This window comes from Pelobates fuscus, chromosome 2, assembly GCF_036172605.1.
Source record: "Pelobates fuscus isolate aPelFus1 chromosome 2, aPelFus1.pri, whole genome shotgun sequence".
Lineage (NCBI taxonomy): Eukaryota > Metazoa > Chordata > Amphibia > Anura > Pelobatidae > Pelobates > Pelobates fuscus.
The window spans coordinates 254,688,026-254,711,333 of NC_086318.1; the positions used below are offsets into that span (position 1 = coordinate 254,688,026).

Genomic DNA, 23,308 nt, shown 5'->3' on the forward strand with positions numbered 1-23,308 from the left:
GCCGGGCTCCCTCGGCGCTGGGGACTCTCCTTCTCCTTTCCCGTCATCGACTGAATGCGCATGCACAGCACGAGCCGCGCGTGCATTCAGCCAGTCTCATAGGAAAGCATCCTCAATGCTTTCCTATGGACGCTGGTGTCTTCTCACTGTGAAAATCAAGAGACAGCCACTAGAGGCTGGATTAACCCATTTGTAAACATAGCAGTTTCTCTGAAACTGTTATGTTTACAGCAGAAAGGGTTAATCCTAGATGGACCTGGCACCCAGACCACTTCATTAAGCTGAAGTGGTCTGGGTGTCTATAGTGGTCCTTTAACCTGTAACGGATCCCCTATACTCTAGTCGAGGATGTGCAGAATCTCCCAAAATCCAAGTGTAGCAGAAGGTGTAATTATAGCTCCCAATCCCCAAAACCTGAGCCAAGACTTCATGAAGGGGTAAAACGATCTGTTTAAATTAATGGTGGCCACAGTTCAGTCTTTTATGCAGGTCCTCCAGCAAGGGATACTCCCACATGGACCTTGTGGAAGACTGGAACACAATTTACAGTAACCAATCAAAGTATAATACAATGCTCTCTTCCACTCACTTCTTCAACACTGAGCTGATACATAGAATTGAGTTCTTATACAGTTCCCTAAATCATCAATACAGCTAGCGCCAATGCATCCCTTGTTAAATATTACATCAATGTATTTTTTCACAATTCAATGCAATATTTTTGGTCCGCCTGTTCAATCTCTGGCCTACTTCATTCACTTTACTCCTCTACCCACTCCATATTTTGTATTTCTTTCTCTATTGCAGTGGTAATAAAGTAACCTACTGACATTGCTTCTCGGGTAGAAAGGTTAACTCGCATTTTATATATAAATGGTATACATTATGTCAATATTTTCACTACATGTGAAATTTCAAACAATGTTTATTTTTGTATTCAACAAAAATCATAATGAAAAAAAATCTAATTGTTTTGTGCCCATACAAGGAATTCCATTGATGTCTGTCAGTCTGACGATCCACCACCTTAAACATTCACTGTCACACTGATTCTTCAAAGTAGATATCAGATATGACCACAGTTATATATGCGCATGCCGAATTCGCCTTTCATGATGAATATGCAATTTGCAGATTTGCTAAGAATTCAGACAATTTCCAAATCACCAGGTACAAGTTAGAGAAAAAAATGTATGGTATCAGCTCCAAGTCCATTCTTGAAATGCCTCCTGTTCTGCTATTTGATAAAGTAATGAGCAACACCAGCTTGCTCTGAGCCAAATCCTCAAAAGTACCTAACAGAGTGTTACAGTGTATTAGAGTATTACAGAGAATGACTCTAAACCAGGTACATGGCGAGGATTTGGTGGCATTGGCATAGCCAGTTGCCAATTTAGGAATAAGTCTTGTAACTGGGGGATGTATTTTCCCATGCTGCCCTGCCAGGTTTGTGTTACTATATACTATAAGGAAGCCTTCGCGATAGCAGGCTCGATGTGAGTGTACAATGCACTCCTCTGTACAGCTATATACACTATGTATGCACAACATTCCATCACACTGTGCCAGCTGCTGGGAGCACGCGCGCCCACAGAGAGAGAGAGAGAGCAACGGCCGTAAAGAAAAACCGTTGGCTGAGGAGGCAGTTAACAAACGTTTCCGAGCTGGGGCGCGCGCGGTGGGTGCCGGGAAATGTAGTCTTCTGAGGGCACGATAGGTAACAATTGTTTCCCTGGACGGCTGTAACGTCATAAGCAGCGTGGATGCGTCGCTTAGCAACAAATATCCGCGTGTGTTCTATTACCTTGGCAACCGAATATAAACAAGAGAAGCGCACTGTAGAGTTTCCACCATCGCCAGGTGACTGACACCCTCCATCACTCAAACATAGAGAGAAATATGGTGTTTGACAACGAGACAAGTAACAAAAAAGCACAAGAAGTCCAACTCCAGAAGGCAGGTTCGAGCTCAGAAGGTTTCACACTGAAAGCCATGATGAAGAACTCGACTGTAAGTGAAACAATATAAACCACAAATTATACCTTGAAAGCTACCATAGTGCACACCATTATCAGCCAGCTACACCTGCTGTGAGAATGCTCTAGTTCCCTCTGTGTCAGCGAGATTATCAGACAGTACAATAAACCAACAGTCAGTATCAATATAAATCACATGTATCTGTCCAAGCTCCCCCTAGCTCTAGCCAAAATAAAATGGGTTATTTACTAAGGGTTGCATTTGGATGGGCAGAACAAAGGTGGGTTTACTCATTAATGATTGCTTTTGTGTCGAAAAACTAAAAGGGAACCAATCCTGTAAGGCAATGGGGGCTGGCAAGAGGAGTAGTAATTGCATATAGTGCAATAGTGGGAGATGTGCTGGAATGTCTTTCTGTATTAAAGGAGTGCTAGCTCAGCATTGAATTCGAGTAGGAGCTGGAGCCCCCTTCAAAGGGAAATTAAAATGGTAATTGTAGCATTCTAGCCCTAACAGACAATACTCAAACAGCATAGTAATAACATAACACTTGTTTTACTTCCCAACTCTAAGTAAAACAACTGACTAACCAACTAACTAACCAACTAACCAACCAACTAACCATAAACCAACTAACCATAACTAACCAACTAACCATAAACCCTAGTCTCCAAACTTAGCAACTTTATGTAAAACTCAGTAACAAAACATTGCCCCCTAAAGAACACTGCCTATTATCAAAATTCCCAAACTAACTAGTGACAGCTCTAGTAGCTTTAGTTATAAACTCAGAGGTGTCATGCTTTCCTGTGTTGGATAGCTGATCCTGTGAAGGTAGTAGGTTATAGAATCTACCTCTGCATACTTAACAAGAAGTGTTGGACTTTCACTTGTGTCAATGCCAGGCTTTTCAGCACTTACCCGCTTGGAGAACACCAGATGATATATCAGTGTCATGCTGGCTGCTTTAGCTGCTCAATTAAAGAACAGTGAATAAAACACAAGCATGGCTGGTGTTGGTAAACTCAGTGCAACCAATGTATGCAATTAAGTGGCATGTGTTTCTACAATTATTACAAAGGATTACTTTTCAAATATATATCACCAACTAATTCTTCAAATGGTATTATTTTGTGTTTTGATTCAGCAATTATCATATGAAATATGGAATAAAGCATGGCAGGACTTGCTGTTTGTCGACCTGAATAAAATTTTTATTTTTTTGCTTATTTGTTTTGAGGGGGAGGTTGAAAACATAGCATGTTTATTTGCTGATATGTGAGTTGCCAGAAAAACCCACGTAAACTTTATTTCCATTTTTTCTATTTTGGCCTAAAATGTAGCATTTTTAAATTAACTTTGTATTCCTGACAGTTCATACTTGAATAACACATCTGTGTCAAAAATGTTTATAGTACTGTGTGGGGACTTAGGGTGGTCCTTTATTTAACTGGCATTAATGTGTTTGATTTGAACTGGGTCCTGTGCACAGTTTTCATTTCCAGACTTATTTTTAGGCAACACTTATTTTTAGGCCAACATGTTGGATGGCATACAATAAACAAGCCTGTATCTTCAATGTTTTGTACAGTTTTAAATGGAGCTGAGCTCATTACAGTTTACCATGACTCATTTGCGTGCCACTCACAAAAGCCTGTGTCTGATACAACAGTTCACCCTACTATCTGTAGACAATGGCAGTTTTATGAAATATATCTAAACTGTGGACATAAAATTCTAGGCAAATGATATACTGCCCTGGACCTAACAATATTTCATAAAGTTACTGCTCTCGTGTCCATGGTGTTTGGGACATCAGTTTAATGTGTTCCTGAGCATCTAAGTATTTAACTAACTGCTACAGTGTAAAACATAAAAACAAGTAGGTTTGTAGAGAAAAGTAAACATTTCAGCCTGGAATTTAAAAAAACATTTTTGGATGTATGATATGCAGAAATCACCACCCCTGGGCTAGCCTCCCTCAACCGAAATTTACATTTATTTATTTTTTATTGATTTTGATAGATATTCATTAGATCAGGTGAGATCCACGTTTTTTGTTCTTGTTTTTTTTTTTTTTTAGATCTATCACGCAAGAGGCGGTATTTACTGCCTGACTTTGTGGGCGTGACTACAGGTTAGACCCCCTAAAATGAAATTTAAATTTTTTATTTTTTTTATTTTGGTAGATATTCGTTAGATCAGGTGAGATCAACTGTTTTTTTTTTTTTTTTGTTAGATCTATCACGCAAGAGGTGGTATTCACTGCTTAACTTTGTGGGCGTGACTAATGGGTAGCCCCCCCTCAACTGAAATTTGAATTTTTTTATTATTGATTTTGGTAGATATTTGTTAGATTAAAAAATAATAGATTTTATAGATTAAAAAATAAAAATGTAGGCATGCAGATGTGTATTTTTCTGTCACATGGACACAGTCCCACAGCCATATGCACATTAATACACATATACTGTCAAAAAAAGCCACATGCACACAGTCCCAGACATATAGTCACTCACACACAGTCACATACACACACAGTTACAGGCAGCCTTAAACAGCTACATGTAGTCACACACACACATAATTACAGACATTAATACACAGTCACATACACTACAGTTACAGGCAGGCGGTCATACAGAGGGCCGCCATCAGGCCATGACAACCAGGACGGTTGTCATGGGCCCGCCAGTCCAGGGGGGCCCGGACTGCTCTGGGAGTTCCAGGCCCCACATTACCTAGGTAAACGTGTATATATAATGATTTTCACTATATATATATATGTATATAAATGTAGGGAAAAAGAGGCTTGCACTCACGGTCTTTAGTTTCTTTAAAACGATTTCCTTTTATTTCATTCCTTTAAAATTGATCAACGTTTCAGCCAGAATATACGGCTTTCATCAGGATCTTTACAGCTCAAATGTGCATTGCAAATAACAAGTTTATATAACAAAACAAATAACTGATTGTTCAATTTAAAAAGTTTAACGTTTGAATAATATGCAAGTTAGATCACCAGGGCTGTGCGATCGATGCAGAGAGCGAGTGTTAGTCTCGCTGGGTTGCTATGGAGCCGGGTATGTTTACTTGGTAACCATAGCAACGGTGACGTCAATACGCCACTTCCGGGTGGCGGCGGATTGACGCATGCGCAGTGGGGGCGATAGGACGCCAGGGTAGCAGCACAGCCTTCAGGTGGTGAGTGTTATTATGATTAAGTATGTAATTTGTTTTGTTATATAAACTTGTTATTTGCAATGCACATTTGAGCTGTAAAATCCTGATGAAAGCCATATATTCTGGCTGAAACGTCGATCAATTTTAAAGGAATGAAATAAAAGGAAATCGTTTTAAAGAAACTAAAGACCGTGAGTGCAAGCCTCTTTTTCCCTACATTTGTATATTATGGCATTGGCTTAAGAGCACCAGGCAAAAACTACATTGAAGTGTGTGTGCAAGGAGACAACAGAATTTTATATATGTATATATATATATATGTGTACCTGCGGCCCCCTGGCCACCTGTTTGTTGCAGAGGGGACCTGCCGCACACTCTCACTTCTCTTACCAGCAGCTCCCCTGTCTAAATCTCTCAAGTCCCGCGGCTGTCAGAGCGTTGCGACGGGTTACCATGGCAACGCTCCGCGCGGTACGCAGGCCACAAGAGTTAGACAGGGAAGCTGCTGGGAAGGGAAGTGAGAGTGTGCTGCAGGCCTCCACTGCAGAGCCCGTGGCTCAGAGCACCAAGTCACGGGACCACTGGTGTCCCTACCCTCCCCGGCCAGGTAAGAAGCAGGGAGGGGGAAGTAAAATAAAATGTTAAAAAATGTAATATTTAAAAAAAAAAATGTTTAAACAATGAAAATGCTCCCCCCCCCTCATTTTACACACATTACATACCTACACAAACACACACTACATCCACCATACACTCACACTACATGCACTACACAAACACACACTCCCCATTCACTATATACACTGCATCTAATACAAACACTCTGCATTCACTATACACACACACTACATCCACTACACAATCACACACTCTGCATTGACTATACACATACCACATCTAATACACAAAAACACTACATACACTCTGCATTCACTATACACACACTACATCCACTGCACAAACACACACTCTGCATCTAATACACCTCATACATTACACAAATGTGCAATCTTCATACACTTTACACACACACTCTGCATCCACTACACACATTCTACATCCACTATACACACACCACAATCAGTACACACACTGCATCCATGTGGGTGGACTCGAAGGCTGCCCTGTGGCCCAGACCTTGAGTTGTGTCAGGGGCCCCAAAATTTCTGATAGCAGCCCTGGTCACACAGACAGTCAAACACACACACACACACACACACACACACACACACACACACACACACACACACACACACACTATCTCACTTATAGACAGTAAGGGCCAAAGGGGGGAGTAGGGGCACTACAATCTCACTGGCACAAACACACATAAACAAGCAAGCTCATACTCACAAGCTCTCTAACACACACAAGCTGACTACACACAATTTCACTATATTTAATTTCACTTATATGCTCCCACACAAGCTCACTACAAACAAGCACAGTACACACAAGCTCACACTGACTTACAGACAAGCTCACTATAGACATGCTTACACTGACACACACCTAAGCTCACACTGACAAGCTAACTTTGACCTACAGACAAGTTTACTGATGCACACATGCTGACACAAGTTCATTACACACAAGGTTACTGACACACACAAAATCTCCCTGGTATGCATGCATTCACTGGCACTAACTGCAGAATAAGAGAATAAACTCCAGTTTAGCGTGGACAGGATTATTTAGTTAAGTAGTGAATACCGCCTCTTGCGTGATAGATCTAACAAATAAAACAGTTGATCTTATCTGATCTAATAAATATCTAACAAAGTCAATTTTTTAAAAAAATTAAGATTTCGGTTGAGGGGGGGATAGCCCGTAGTCATGCCCACAAAGTCAGGCAGTGAATAGAATAATACCTCTTGCGTCAAAGATCTAACAAAAAAAAAACCTGTTGATCTTACCTGATCTAACGAATATCTACCAAAATCAATTAAAAAAATTGTAATTTCAGTTAGGGGGGCTAACCCGTAGTCACGCCCACAAAGTCGTTCAATGAATACCGCCTCTAGTGTGATAGATCTAACGAAAAAACTGTGGATCTTACCTGATCTGACGAATATCTACCAAAATAAGTAACATTTTGTCCAAATTTCAGTTGAGGGAAGGCCAGCCCCCTCTAATTATATATGCAGTATCTCAGTAATTAGACTAGATCTTACAAAACGTTTGCCTGATCAAACCTGATCTAACAAAGAGCTATCATAATCAACAACATTTTGTAAAGCTTTTTGTTGAGGGAGTCTGGCAACAGGTTAGCCCTCCCCCAACCCCCCTCTCCCACTGCCCCCCCCCCCCCCCCCTGTTGAAAATGATTGTTAATTTTGGATATTTTAGAGTTGATCTAATGAAAAAAAATTGTTGATCTAGCAAAGATCTAACAAATGGAATAAACTTTTGTTAAAATTCTCAAAAGGGGGGGATAACCCAGGGTGGTGCAGAAAGCAATAGTTAAAGTACCACCAGTGCTTTCAGCCTTTCATTGTTATCCAATTGGATTGCTAATGTGGATGTTTAATTTATGTTATTTAAGCCATAGCAGAGGACTCAAGTTGTGGGTGAAGAAATTGTCCTTGGTTTTGTCAAACTTAACAAAAAAACACTATAATTTAATCTCGATGCATGGTACCCAAAAATGATTTGCTCTACAACCACCACAATACACTCTGGTTAGAGTTTCCCTTAATAAATCACTCAGCATTTTGTGGTAGTATTTGAGGAAATGAAGCATTTGACATATATTATTAAAATTCAAAGGTTGATTTCTAAATAGTTGTTACAGTACTGGTCATGCAACAAGGCAAATGTCAAAAGAAGTTAAATCTTAACCATGTTTAGAATGCATGAATTTCATAGAGATCTACAATATTCTAACATAGAAAGCATTACTCTTCTGTTTTTACTTTTTTTTAAACTTTGGATTTTGCAAAATATGAAGAAAATGAGGTAATTTCAAACTTAAAACTTAACCTTAACAGTAACATCTTTTAAAAGGGGTGTTGATCCACTAAGTACAATTCATGTTGACTCGAAGAAGTCCTAATTATTTAAAAAGAACCAATCTATAATGAATGAGGTCCACAGAGAATTCATTCTGAGGGAAACCTTTAACTCTGAATGTATGTATACAAGAAGTTCGTTCTATCTGGACCCACCCTACTAAGAGATGGTTACAATTAGAGAGATTCAGCCTACAAAAAGGTGGTTACAAGTAATTGTTTTATATACACAAAAATTGCTTCTATCTGGACTAGTAAGACCCAGCCTACTAAGTGACAGTTACAGGTTTAGAGACCCAGCCCATAAAAAAGTGATCAAATTATACAAATGTTATATACGCTAAATAATTAGCCAAAAAATAATTATTCAAATAGTGATTAGGCAAATAAAATCCATAAAGCCAAATTCCAATCCCCATGCTTACCACTAGGGTGCATCCAATAGTATTGAATAATCATATAGTAAAAATATATTGATCTCAAGGAGTCACTTAAGTTACTAGTAAATATAGTTCTCACATACACCACTTGGAATTATTCCAGTGTGGTGGATGCAATTCTCACGCTCCACCGCCGGAGGTCATACCAGATACTAGTAAACCTACAAAGCTAGCTATTAGTTTGGAGAAAATGTCTGTTGAATATTGGAAGTGGCTGATAAAAAAATAAATAAAATGAAATGGCACCCGACACATGTTTCACATGGCGAGTAATGCCAAGATTATCAGGAATCAGCATTACCTGCCAGGGAAAGTGCGAGCTCTGGTGTTTCAGGTTTCCTGACTTGCAGGGTTTCATAGGATAAGTCATTTATTTTCTAACCACAGTTCCACTCATCATGCAGGATGAGTGTGACTGCTTTATATACTGTTAGCCACCACACAGTGGCTGCAATCAGTTTATTTTACAGCCCAATTAACAGTTTAGGCCCTGGGGAGATAGCGCAGCTAAGCGGACAAGGGCACATGTATGAGTGTGGGGATAGATGTATGTGATTGGTTGTGTAGGAATGTGTGGGTGGGATTTTGTGGTGTGTGAGTTTGGTGGGGGTGGTCTTACCTCAGTACCACTTGGCATCCGGGCCAGCAAACAGCTTCCCACCCGCCCCATTGGTATATTTAGTCACAGCTAGCCAGGGGTATGTCCTTGCCAATTAAGTTTGAGGCAGTTATGTCAATATGTGGAATGAGGTGGTCAAGTTTCAGGTCTCAACCCCCCTTGCTCTAAAGGGTTAACCTTAGGTTACCTGTTGTGACGTGCCCACCGATCAAAGAAAAGGTTGGCTGGTGGTAAACATTGGAAGAAAAATAAATTTATATTGACAAGGACGGTTGGGTTATACTGTATGACACTACTTATTTGTTAAGTTATGGTTATTTATGTTTGACATTTGGTTTATATCAAGTAAAGCTAAAGATTAAAGGAACACTCCAGTGCCAGGAAAACAAATCAGTTTCCTGGCACTGCAGGTCCCCTCTCCCTCCCACCACCCATCCCATGTTGCTGAAGGGGTGAAAACCCCTTCAGTTACTTAGCTGAGACCCCCGCCGAAGTCCCTCGGCGGTGGTTTCGGGTCCGCCCACGCTGCTCCCCCGTAGACAGCCACTAGAGGAGGAGTTAACCCTGCAATGTAATTATTGCAGTTCATGAAAACTGCAATAATTACAGCTGCAGGGTTAAGGGTAGTGGGAGTTGGCACCCAGACCACTCCAATGGGCAGAAGGGGTCTGGGTGCCTAGAGTGTCCCTTTAAAATAAATTATGGATGTGTTGTACAGCATTTGTCATATGTTATAATAAATGCTGTGGCCTGTTTCATCCATACTACGTTGTCTGTTTGGGTGGTAATTGGGTTAGTTCTATGTTAGTATGCTGCATCACGATTCCCCACTACGTACATACATGAAAAAAGCGTGTGTGTTATGTTTGACAGAGCTGCTGACTGTGCATTCTCACAGTTATGGCTAGGCCCTCTCTCAGGCCCTCTCTCTAGGAGAGAAAAATTAGTCCAAGTTGTACACTCGGCACATACAACTTGGACAAATGTGCATAACAGCAGCCCAGAAGAAAGAGTTTCAGGCACCTAACTGATAACTTTAAGGCAGTCTTATAGCTGCAGATAATTTCTTTTTTAAATCTGCAGTTTTCAACTAGTCTTAGAGCTAGACGTTAATACAGAGTAGTACCAGCATAATAAACTTAGAGTTAAACTATTTAAGTTAGTATGATTATAAATATTTGCTCTCTGTATTACAGATTTATATTTGAGATAATTCCGCAAAGTACACATGAAAGGAGACAGAAAGAAAGAACACATATGCACTTGGTATAATGTTTAATAACTCATTTATTTCCAAAACTGAAGAAAAAAATTATATACTAAAAGAAGTCTGTAGAATAGGACATTTGGACCTCAGGTAGCCATGGACATCTCTATACAGATGAATGGTGTTTGCATATAGTTTCTGGTAGCAGACAGTCCCACCAAACATTACATGTAGTATACCAAATATACTCACACAAAAAAACTTACGCATAAGATAGCTAAATTAGAAGTAAAAGTTTAACACAATAACATAATATACTTTTACAAAAAATGCTATCATGCTTTGGAGATTTAACAAAATACTAAACAGGCTTACATGGATGAAAGGGAAGGAAACTACTTTTGTTATCTTGTTCTTACAAATCCGTTTTAGTTTTTGTTTTGTCTGCTACACTGCATGTTGGAATAATAAAAGTATAATTTATTTAAACAGTTTTGCAAGGATTAGTTTTCAATGAATTATTACAAACTGTTAAGTTTTTGTTTTTTTTTAATTTTGCAGGTTACATAAATCCATTGAATATAAGGACTCTGAACTATATAATGTTAATATATCCAGTTCTAACAATAGGACACTAAAGTCACCAGTACAACTACAGCTTAATGTTGTTCTGGTGTATATAGCATGTTCCTGCAGGCTTTTCAATATAAACACTGCCTTTTCAGAGAGAAGACAATGTTTACATTGTTGCCTAGTAACACGTCTAGTGGCAGTCCCTCATACGGCCACTAGAGGTGCTTCCTAGTCCAGTGCTTCCCCCTTGCATGGTATATGCTTAACGTTCCCTATAGAGTTGCATTGATTCAATGTATCTCTATGAGGAGATGCTGATTGGCGCACCACAGCGTTTTCTTGTGCATACATTAGCTTCCCAATGCTTTCTACTAGCATTGGATTGGCTGGGATCATCAAGATTAATGATCTGTCATGGAGGCGATGCCAGCCATTGTGAGACTGGCACTGGGTGGTAGAAAAGATGAGTGAAATCACCTTTTTACTGTGATCTTAAATACTTAGTTTAACACAATAGTGTCAGAAATACATGTTTGAAACTTAAGGATATGAGCCCAAATTAATTTTCCTTGTCAGTGATGTTAACCACTTGTTACAGACCTGCATAAATCAGCTTAGCAGTAATAATGATTTAATCTGTTCTCTTATGCAACGTGCCTTATTAAAAAGACATTTATTTCTGCCTGGTACTACAGAAATGAAGCCTGAATTGTTGTATTCAATCGATTTGCTATAATGCTCAAGGCTTTGTAGACTCATATTTTTTTAATTTCAAAGTGGCAATCAGGCATTTTTAGATCAAATCTCCTGTTTACTTCGATAAGAGTTCAGCAAAAAGGACCTTTGTAAACATTTTCAATTTGGATTAATTTGGATTTCTTATTTTCAATTAATGTGTATTGTTTTTATGAATGTAGTATCTTCATTTATTTCTTCAATTCAGACATATTGGCATACATTACAATCCAGCATCGATGACCGATCACTAACGTTTTCTGGCTTACAGATGGTATTGTTTGACAGTTATTAAAGCTTTCACAATCCAAATCTTACAAACTTTTCTTTTTTGCTGATAATAGAGCTAAAGTCAAATAATGTAATTGTATCCGAGCCTGACTTGTAATATCCTTGTTAAACGTGCAATGTTGAGATGTCTAAGCTGATATTGCAAGATTAATAACAAAACGAACTGTCACTTTTGCAGGCTTTTTGCGTAAATCACAGGCAGAAGGTTATATACAGCCACATGCATCAATAATACTAATAATTGACAAACTGGACTTAGGCACTGTTTGCTATGCTGGGTCTGCAGGGACATGCTCTATGCCCCAATACTACTACATTGAGCTTTTTTTTTTTTTTTAAATTTGTATTTTATTCGGTTTAGAATAACATATACATCTGTTCCATTATATTCGTTTAAGTGTACAACGTGTACATATTTATGTCATAATGGGTATATTGTAGGCATCAGGTAAAGCAAGTAAAACAATTAGGGAACTCTGGCCATACTTGATCAGTCTTAGATAGCCAACTAGTTACACTATAAAGACAAGTCCCGTATACCATTGAGTAGTAGTGTCCTTTAAAGGGTCTTTGTGCTCAGTCCGACTCTGCGTGGTCTCCGCTACTTGTTGGGTCTTGATTTAGCAGCCTTGGGAAGTGGAGTCAATCTCTTTATGGTGCTGCTGGGTGGTGCGCTGTGCCATGTTTCGATGGTTCTCTCTTGTTGCACTCGATTCACGGTGGGAGGTGGTGTCTTTTGCTGCGGCCTGCATGTCAAACCAGCTTTTTGTAGGAAGTTTTCCAGGTCGTCCTCCGAGGTGAGCTCGTATCTCTCTCCCTCAACTTCTGTGAGGAGGGACCCCTCTATGCCCCAGCGGTACCGGATATTGGCGTCCCTCAGTGACTTGGCTACAGGTGCTAGTTGTCTTTTCTCCACAAGTACGGAGAATGGTGTGTCTGGGTATATGGCTACCCTGTGGCCTTCGATCAATGTTGTTCCTAGTTCTCTGGACTTAGACATTACGGCAGTTCTAACGGAGATGTCCCGAGTCAGCACAATAACATCTCTGGGTGCCGCGGTGGGCGCTGCAGCGGACTTCCTCACCCTAAACGCAGAGGTGATCAAAGGTAGGTTTTGTGCATCTGTTATTCCCATGGCTGTCAGGAGGGTGTGAGTATAGGGTAGGAGCTGTGCAGTGCTGATCTCTTCTGGGATGCCTCTAAGGCGTAAGTTTCGTCGCCGGTGTCTGACCTCCATTGTGGTGATTGTGCGTCTAATTTGTTTTACCTGTGAGGCAAGGTCTTGTATGTCTCGGTTTGAGGTCTGGATCTGTTCCTCCCTGGAGGCTTCCCTTGTTTCCAGGCTACTGATTTTATGCCGTACCTCCTCCACCTCTGTCTGCACTGTCTGCAGGTCGCTCCTCCAGATTTGTCTCATCTCCGTCAGGAGCCTTTTGATGTCACCTTTTGTGGCAGGTGCTTCGTCCTCCTCAGACTCTGTGGTGTAGGATCGAGGAGAGGGCATTGAGTCTTCCTCCTCCTGAGAGGCTTCCGATACCTCGGGTGTTTCGCGGGCCTCAGGCGCCATCTTGGGCCTCTGTGAAGTCGCAGGCCTCTCGAAGGCCAGTCTGATATCTGGCTGCTGGGGCTTGGTCGGACCTTGGTGTCTCTTATTTTTCTTCCCCATTCTCTCTGTTTGGGGGGTGTCTGTCTCTCGGGTTGGTTTGCCGCGATTTTGCGGTATTTTCCGTATATTTCTCTGTGTTGGAGCGGAGCTCCGTGGAAAGACGTCCGCTCAGTTCAGTCGTAGGCCACGCCCCCCCTCTACATTGAGCTTTTGGAGTTCTTGTGACCATTGTATCCATGTTATGTCTAAATATACATATCAGGAATTATGCATATGGGTAATTTTAAACGATCAATTTTGCCTTACTATATTTTATTTATAGTGCTTCTTTGTCCTTTAATCAATCTCATCGGTGGAGCAATTGTTAACATTGCTTGCATGTGTCATAATTCAAGGTAGGTGTTTGATTTGCTCATGAAGAACTATTTCTATTTTGGGATATTGGGTGCTTGTTACAAAAGCTTTTTCACATTCTTTTCAGACCCTTCGGAGTGTTGAACTGATAATTTCTTAATAGCTCTGTTTAAGTGTCTCTAACTCTTCAGCAGTATTGTGATTGCCTAACCTTGAGATTTAATGTAAACTATAGTGCCCATTTTATGGCCCAGCTAGTAATATAGTTGCCAGCATTTAAAAAGAAAAATGTCTAGTGATACTTTGCGGCAAGTATACAAACACAAATAGACATATATATGTTCAAATAGATATGTGCACAATGGCATACATACAAATACACATGCACAATGATACTGACACACACATATATGTACAATGAAAAACTGAAACATACACACAGACACACACACTGGTACAGATGCTTACACTGGCACACATACAGATACACACACAATGATACACACACATACGGGTACATAAACACACTTGTATACACTTACAGCTACACAGTGACACAGTGACACACATACACAAACTTACAAAATGTACTAAAGTTAGTTCCATCCCTGGAATATGGGACAAGTCCTAACACTAATTTTGCTGTTACATGAGTCCAGAACATGGGACTATACTGTCAAATTAGAGAAGAACAACTATGAATCTATTGTGAATAAAACTTTTATTACATCATCCAAAAACATATTGGAGAAAAAATATTTTTACAAACATGTTCCTAATATAGTCATTGTAAATAGTCATAGGATGAGATATACACAATATCAGTTAAACGATATGGATTTCCGTATGTGATCCTAGCCTAAATCCCTTTCTGCAGTGCCCTCAAGTAGTCTACAGGGGCATTGTATCTCTGGAACTAAAATGATTCACTATTAGTGTATTACCCTAAGGTGATCCTTTCTATTGTGATCATTGTGATTGTTCCATGGCAACAGAGCATAAGAAAAGCCGGAAATGTTATAGATTAACAGAACGGAAAGACTTAGTGTGCCCTTAATACTACTCCAGTTCTAATACCTTGTAATACCTTGCTGGCTGAGGTCAAAAGGTCAGAACACGGTTGTGATGGTTATGCTGGTAAATAGTATCTACTAATGGTAATCAATAAAGGCATCTTCAGTTGGATTGGAAGCTTAAACGCACATTATAGGATCAGGAACACAAACATGTATTCTTGACCTTATAGTGTTAAAAACACTTATCTAACCTCCCTGGCTCCCCCTTACCCGCCTAAATATAGTAAAATCTTACTTTTATCCTAGTATGCTGGTGCTGGCCCTGCCCCTACCCCTGATCTGCCTCCTCGGTTGACATCATCAGAAATATGTCAGCAGGCTGCAGAGGTGTACAACACAGCCTATGCCCAACAGCTAGCTAAGTGTTCTGTCAGCAAGTAGCCAAGTTTTGTGCCTAAATTGTGCTGAGTAAGTGCCGTAAGTATTTGGCTTAATAAGTGGATTTTTGTAGGAGCCCAGCCACATGCGACTAGCTTGGTTGGCTGTCAGGCCCCGCGCACAAGTGTGGGTTTTTTAACCCCATGCAGTGACATTCCGTGTATAAGACGACCCCCAATTGTAGACAAAATATTTTTAGAAAAGTCTTATGGAAAACTATGGTAATTCATATTGAAAGGTAAAAGTCACACATCATAATATCCTGTGTATAATTATGTCAGTTAGCCCCATAGAAATCAATAGAACTATTATGGGTATGGTAAATTAGAAAGACAGACTAAACAGTTGTAGAAACCTAATGCAACTCTTGCCAAGGATGAAAGGGGAGGGTTTAGATTTGACAGCCCTAAGCTTCTAATCTAAATGTGAGTGAGACGAATAACGATATAAAAGGGGAATTTTTTTTTTTAAATGATTACCGTACCTAATATATACAATGTGTACAAAAATCATATACTCAAATGTATAAAAATGCTTAACAGAATCATTTAAGTTAATCGCTTAATGAAGGATGTATAGTTAAATTCCTTGTTGAGGAGGATATATTAAGCCTTAGAAAATGCAGTCTTGCCTAACTCTTATCACGAAGAGGTTAATGTTGATTGGTCACGAAATAAGATAAAATCTTTATGAAGGTCATGTGTCTTTCGATATTGTTAAACCATTCAAAATAGTATTCTCTAGGGCTTCTTTTGACGGGATAAATGCAAATTAGTCTGTGTAACAATTTATGTGTCATCCATGCAGAGAAAAATCATATTAAAATAATATCAGTTCATTCATCCAGAGGCTCACAGACACAATTAATACACCAGTACAGTTGTTATGACCCACTATATTGGATACTTAATTAGTGGTGCGCCAGCAATCAGGATCAGTGCCAAAAGAGGAAAGCAGCGTATCAGTCATCAGTGGTTTTATTAAAAGTACTGCAGGTATTTGCTGCTGTTCTCCAGGCTTGGTGATGGTAAAATTGTGTACAGGGTGCTAGAAAAGTGGTTGATTTAAATTGATATTTCAGGCTGGAATTGACCAATATTTTAACAATTTATTAAATAGATGTATTAGAAATATATCAAAATAAATTCAATTGATAGAAAAAAATATTATTGCTACACATCAGAGAAAGTAGGCAGTAGTACTAAGTAGATACTACTAGGAAGTAGAAGCCAATCATGGCTTTGCCATGGGAACTTAGCACGCCATTTTTAAAATCTTTATTTTAAATTTTGTCCCATGTCATTACATCATGAGGTCGATAACAATACATTCCAAATCACATTGTAAGATACATTTTAACATGATGTGTTGTTACATATACGTAAACAATGGTATAACTCTAGTGTTAGTGTCAGTCATTCAAAATGTCATTGTCTCCGTGGGAGCTTTTTCATCAAGTTATCTGCCTAGAGGCCATAATGGACTTATCTATGTATTCATCCCATAAAGCCTTTGCTCTTTCAGTATGAGTCACAGGCCTATTTGTTTGTGTAATAGTACCAGTTTGGTTCCTTTCAATCCTAGACATTCTTTCTTGTCCCACAAAAACAATGCATTGTTAAGGTGTAAGTGTGTAGCGGATCTTTAGGTCAGTGATCTCTTTCGCTATTATTTCCCAATATGGCTTAATTACAGGGCATGTCCACCATTTAATTACAGGGCATGGTCCCTGCGTTCTCCCTGCATCTCTAGCATGTATACGAGGAGCCAAGATATATGTGACAGTTTTTCCAGGACCATATACCACTGGTATTGGGTTTTCCTCATTAGCTCCAAATCCGAGGCACATGTATTGCCCCTATATACACTCAGGGCTCTTTTCCATTACTCATTTTTTTCCCTCAAATCTCTTCTCCAAGACCATATGAAGTCCTCTCTTTGTTCTGTATCATTTGTGGTTAGGTGATTATAGGTCAAAGATAAGTCTTGTTTGGGTGGGTGGCTGATAAACAGAGACTTTCAAATTTGGATACAGATGTTAAAGGTTGAACAGTTTTAATATTTTTGGTCAGGAAAGATTAAAGCTGAAGGTACGAGAAAATTGATTTATTAAGTATATTAAACTAGTTTTGTAGCTCTAAAAATGGTATTAAGGTAGCTCCCTTACAAAGTTGATGCAGATGAGTGCACCCCCTCCATAGACCCACATGGTATGATCAAATGTTGTGATTCCTGAAAATATATAGAAACAGTGATGTTACCATAGAAACTGATCTGATCATGCACAGCAAAGCTTGGATTGCATCCCATGTCCTCAAAATCCGAAAAGTGTTTTAAATGACGCTGGACATCCTTACGCTATGCATGAGGTCCTCAAGCGTCACCGGAATCCCCATAGGAAAGCATTGAATAATGCTTTCCTATGGGGAGGTCTAATGTGCGCGCGGCCTTTGCCGCGCATGCGCCTTAGGTCTCCCCCGCCGACGTCAGCAGGAGCGTGGGCGGAGCCTGACCCAGCGCCGAGGGACATCGGTGCTGGATTCAGGTAAGTCCCTGAAGGGATTTTAACCCCTTCAGCAACATGGGATGGGGGGTGGGAAGGAGGGGGCACTGCAGGATTTGTTTTCCTGGCAATGGAGAGTCCCTTTAAGAGAGCTGCCTGATAATATGTTCGTATGTATGGTAATCCTAAATCTCCTTCATTTGTTGCTTTTTATAGCATTCTTGTGGCTACTCTTTTTCTTTGGTTGGCCCACACAAACTGAACAAGCAGTTTCTCTAAGATATATAAAAAGTTAAGGATGATACAGCGCCGATTCCAAAGGCAACAAAACTCTGTAACCTTAGATACTTTAACAATCCAAGATGATTGGGGAAAATGCAAAGAAAAGAAAAACAAGTTGCACCAACTAGTAATATGAGTCAAATGAGCAATGTTATCTAGTGTATACTTGAGATCGTCTTATAGGTGATACAAAATAGTCCCAAAAAGAATCTATGTGATCACATGAAAAAGCCTGTTGACGAACCGCGTTGTGAAACTATACAAGAGTTTTATTTGTTTTTTAATATTATTTTTTGTTTGTTTGGTAATCTGCAATAAAAGTTGTTTTTACCATCCAAACTTATTTTATTTGTCCTGCATCCATTTTGATATTTCTGTTGTACTTTTCCACCTATTCTCGCTTGTGTAGAAAATATGTTCTCTGTATAAGCAAGCCTTGCACCACTGGTTTTTGTGCCAATCATTTAGTAGTCTGTGTTGTTGCCTGTGTGTCATTTTCTTTTAAGTATTGCTGTATGGTGAGTGCCAACTCCTGTGTGAATCTGGTGTCTTGTAGTAGGGATTTGCTAAGTTTCTAAGGGATGCAGTGCTTAAGAAACTAGAGATCCTTGCGCAGTAGCATAACTTGTGCACGATCAGACCAGGTTTTTGCCAAAACTGATCATTGCACTATTTGATTAACCCGATCATAAGAAACCTCACGATGCATAAGTATGAATTGTGTACAGAGGAAAAGTACGCAAATGCCTCCCTTTCTCCCTTGTCAGTAACCCTCCGAGCATTGTAATATTGGCGTGCATGGAAAAGTTTCATGATCATGGTCACGATGGCTTTACATTGTCTCTTACATGGTCTCTGTCTAGCGCTATCTGGTGGTAAAGTCATGTCCGTATTCGGATCAAAAACATGATTAAAGTCCCCAAAGATAACAGTTATACTCTGTTTCACAGCTAACAGTTTGTGTAGAATTTTGTGTAGAAAATCACGCTGTTAAGTGTTGGGGGCATTACTATTTGCTATGGTGTACATTACATTATTAAATATGCTAACAACAAAGACAAATCTGCCGTCGCTGTCAATTTCTTGGGTTTGCAAAGAAAAGACTAAATTTTTACTAATCATAATAGATGTCCCTTTGAATTTGGAATGAGAAGTTGTGTGAAACTCGTTTCACACAACTGCTCAGCCCATTTGAGCCGAGCAGTGTTCCAAGTAACCTCTCTCTCGCTGTCTCCCTTAGGTAGTGATTGCTCTGCATTAGCATGTCACAAGTGTTCTTGCCCCCCCCCCCCAAGCGTGAGTAATGGGTGTGTAACAATTCAGTTATTTTTGTAACTTGCCTTAAAAATTTGTCAATTGTCCCTTTGTCAATTCTTCTTAATTCTTGTTTTAGTAAATAACCATAATGTTTTTGCGAATTAGACCACTTTATAGAACTGCATTATACTGTTTTTGCTTTTGCTTGAGTAATCTATTGGATGTCATTTGCTTTCTACATGTCACTTACAGTATTATATGTTACCTTACAGTGTCAGTGTTGCATTTGCAAATAGCTTCTTTACACTCAAGTCACTACAATTCTTCAATGAATTTTCCCTTCAAGATGTTGCCTGCCAAATGCTTCCATAAATCCACAGACAGTCAGTCAGTCAAATTTTCTAGAGTGCTTCTTTAAATACAGCTACAATACACCTTGTCTTGCATTTATAAAATTAAGTGAGGCAAGTTTGACCTTGGGTGATAAATTGCTGTTCTCCTGGATTAATCTTTTTTTTTTTTTCTAGGTGGTAAAATAATCGCAAACACCATTAGTAATTTTTGAAGATGAATCTTATTTTTTTCTTAATGCATATTTTAATCAACAAAATATGTTAAATTATATATGATGTATAATAAAGATATGGAATAGTACAGTTCTACTTGTTAGGGCATTTAAGAATAGATTCCACGTTTCAGCGTTTGTGAAAAGTGCAGCTGACCTTAAAATAACTAAAGTGTGCAATTTCATGTTCAGATATACATTTTCGTTTTATGTTTCTCATTTAATTTGATGGTAGCAACAGAGAAAGCTTGCTAGATAGAAATTGACAGAATAACTGAAATGGTGTTAGTAAAAGTGGAATACAAATTGTGAATACCGTAAAATGTGTGTCATTTGCTTTGTGTAGGTCAGAATGTAAGAATAAACACTGATATTTCTTAGGTATATGGGGGAATTTTAAGTTCTACTTCAACATAAATGTTGAATTGTATAAATAGAACTTGAGAAATAAACGTTGATTGAGCACAGATGTTATGTTGAATATTATATTCAACACGAGTGCTTCCAAGACCTACGAGTGCACCTTTTTCTTTATTCTTATATTTCCAACACCGGTTGCCCCAAAGCAGAGTTTACAGATATACTGAGTTTACACATACCGTATATACTCGAGTATAAGCCGACCCGAATATAAGCCGAGGCCCCTAATTTTACCCCAAAAAACTGGGAAAACTTATTGACTCGAGTATAAGACTAGGGTGGGAAATGCAGCAGCTACTGGTAAATTTCTAAATAAAATTAGATCCTAAAAAAATTACATTAATTGAATATTTATTTACAGTGTGTGTATGAATGCAGTGTGTGTGTATGAGTGCAGCGTGTGTGTATGAATGCAGTGTGTGTGTATGAGTGCAGCGTGTGTGTATGAGTGCAGTGTGTGTATGAGTGCAGTGTGTGTATGAGTGCAGTGTGTGTATGAGTGCAGTGTGTGTATGAATGCAGCGTGTGTGTATGAATGCAGCATGTGTGTATGAGTGCAGTGTGTGTGTATGAGTGCAGTGTGTGTATATGAGTGCATTGTGTGTATGAGTGCAGTGTGTGTATGAATGCAGTTTGTGTGTATGAATGCAGTGTGTGTATGAGTGCAGTGTGTGTGTGTGTGTATGTATGAGTGCAGTGTGTGTATGTGTGCAGTGTGTGTATGTGTGTATGAGTATGTGTGTATGATTAATTTTTATTATTTTATTTTATTTAATTATTATTTTTTTATTATTTTAATATTTATTTTTTATTATTTCATTTGTAATATTTATTATTTTTTTTTTTTTTCGTCCACCCTCCCTGCTTTATACATATACATGCTCCTTCCCTGGTGGTCTAGTGGCTTTGGTAGTTCAGTGGGGGGGAGGAGGGGGCTGTCAGAGAGATTACTTACCTCTCCTGCAGGTCCTGTCAGCTCTCTCCTCCTCTGCGCCGGTCCGTTCAGCACCTCCATCAGCTCACACTGTAAGTCTCGCAAGAGCCGCACTATGACCCCGCGGCTCTCACGAGACTTACACTGGGAGCTGACCGAGGTGCTGAACAGACCGGCGCGGAGGAGGAGAGAGCTGACAGGAGCTGCAGGAGAGGTAAGTAACCGCTCTGCAGCCCCCAGTCTGTATTATGGCAATGCAAATTGCCATAATACAGACAGTGACTCGAGTATAAGCCAAGTTGGGTTTTTTCAGCACAAAAAATGTGCTGAAAAACTCGGCTTATACTCGAGTATATACGGTATATACACAACAGAATCCTTTGTGGTAGTAACATCACTGCAAATGTGTGATTACTGTGGGAAAAGCAAGTCTTATGGCTTGATTGGTGTGCAGATTTTTGTTTAACATTGTATTGGCTATATATACACACCGTATAAATACATATATATTTACTGGCCAGAATCAATATCAAAATTGTATGAGAATATTGGCCTAGGTCGAAGTAGGATGGCAGTAGCAACTAAAATGTTAGCAAACAGCATTATATTGGTAAAAAAGTAAATTAAAAAAAATGTTTATTTTTTTGCATTTTGTGTTCTTTTTGTCACCTAGTAATTCTAATAATTTAAAAGCACCCATCTTGAATTTCTAACACACACAACTTATGTCTGGCTGTCACAGCTTGCAATGGAAGGAAAATGCAAAAATAAATTCATTGATGCTGAGCTAGAAGCCCTGGTTGATGGTCTGCCAGCACTTTGATAAGCTATTTGGAAGCTGGCAGGGATGTATTCCATGACCTGTGGCAGGCAGCTGTTTTGCATGAACATAAAATCATAACTGGAAACAAATGCAAAAAATAGGTCACTATCACACACAGCATGCAGGTTAATATTGTGCCTCCTTTTTCTGTTGTGGAACACTTGTTCATTTGCAGTAATGGAAACCAGAATGATGTGTTTGTAGTCTGTAGCCCCCAGTACAATGGAAAATGCGGCTATGGCATAAAAACATTTGTCACCTTGTCCATAACACTCCTAAATGTAAAGAATAAAGTGTGTCTCTTTATGCGGCACAGAAAGTCCAGCATTATTAGTTCTAGGATTTCCATGAAAAAGAAGGCTGTGAAATACCCTGTGACATGCTCACTGTGTTCTGGGTGGAGCCCAAGGCAGAGAAATACAGGATGTGCAATAGCTTCACGATGGCATGAATAGCTGGGTGCTTGTTAGTTTGTGGGCCTACGCCAGTCACAATGTCTGTCATCATGTCCCTAAAGGCCTCTGCACATAGCTGGTACCTAAATTTGCAAGAGGGTTGTGTTCAATAACTACATTCTAGAAGAAAGATCTGCTCTCTTCTCATTGTCTTCAGTGTCACCGTAGAATAGCAGCATTCACAAGCTGATCACAAGTTCTGTGAACTCTTTTTCACTCTCTCTCTCTCATTGTTCTCACTCTCTGCTCTTCTTCTATATCAACTCTGAGCTGTAATTACGAGGGGTTTAATACTTTCTTTGCATGCATTTTGCTACCCGCATCGGTCACCACTTTTATGAGTTTTGGCAATCAATTAATTTTGTTTGTACTAAAAATGTGTGCATACCTCGTGGAAGTATACAGCACGAAAAATCCATATGGGGTAAATACTTTTTTTACATTAAAAACATGTACTCTTATTTTGTGCAATACTTCTGTTATGTTACACAATGAAAATCTACAGTTGCTCCATGAGGCTTAAACATACTGCTCAGTGATTACATATGTGAGTAGTAAGTCAGGGTCAGCACCATTGACTGCTTTGCATATTAAAAAAAAAAACAACAACACTTAATGC

General features: G+C 39.3%; 1 protein-coding gene across 1 annotated transcript in view; it reads left to right on the forward strand.

The window, feature by feature from the left end:
* Positions 1-1,637: 1,637 nt before the first annotated feature.
* The window catches only part of PACRG (parkin coregulated), a 483,004-nt gene continuing 461,333 nt past the window's right edge, over positions 1,638-23,308 (forward strand). The window contains exon 1 of the mRNA XM_063441222.1: positions 1,638-2,010. Within this exon, the coding sequence (XP_063297292.1) occupies positions 1,900-2,010 (111 nt within the window). The 5' untranslated portion in view covers positions 1,638-1,899. The remainder of the gene's footprint in view (positions 2,011-23,308) is intronic.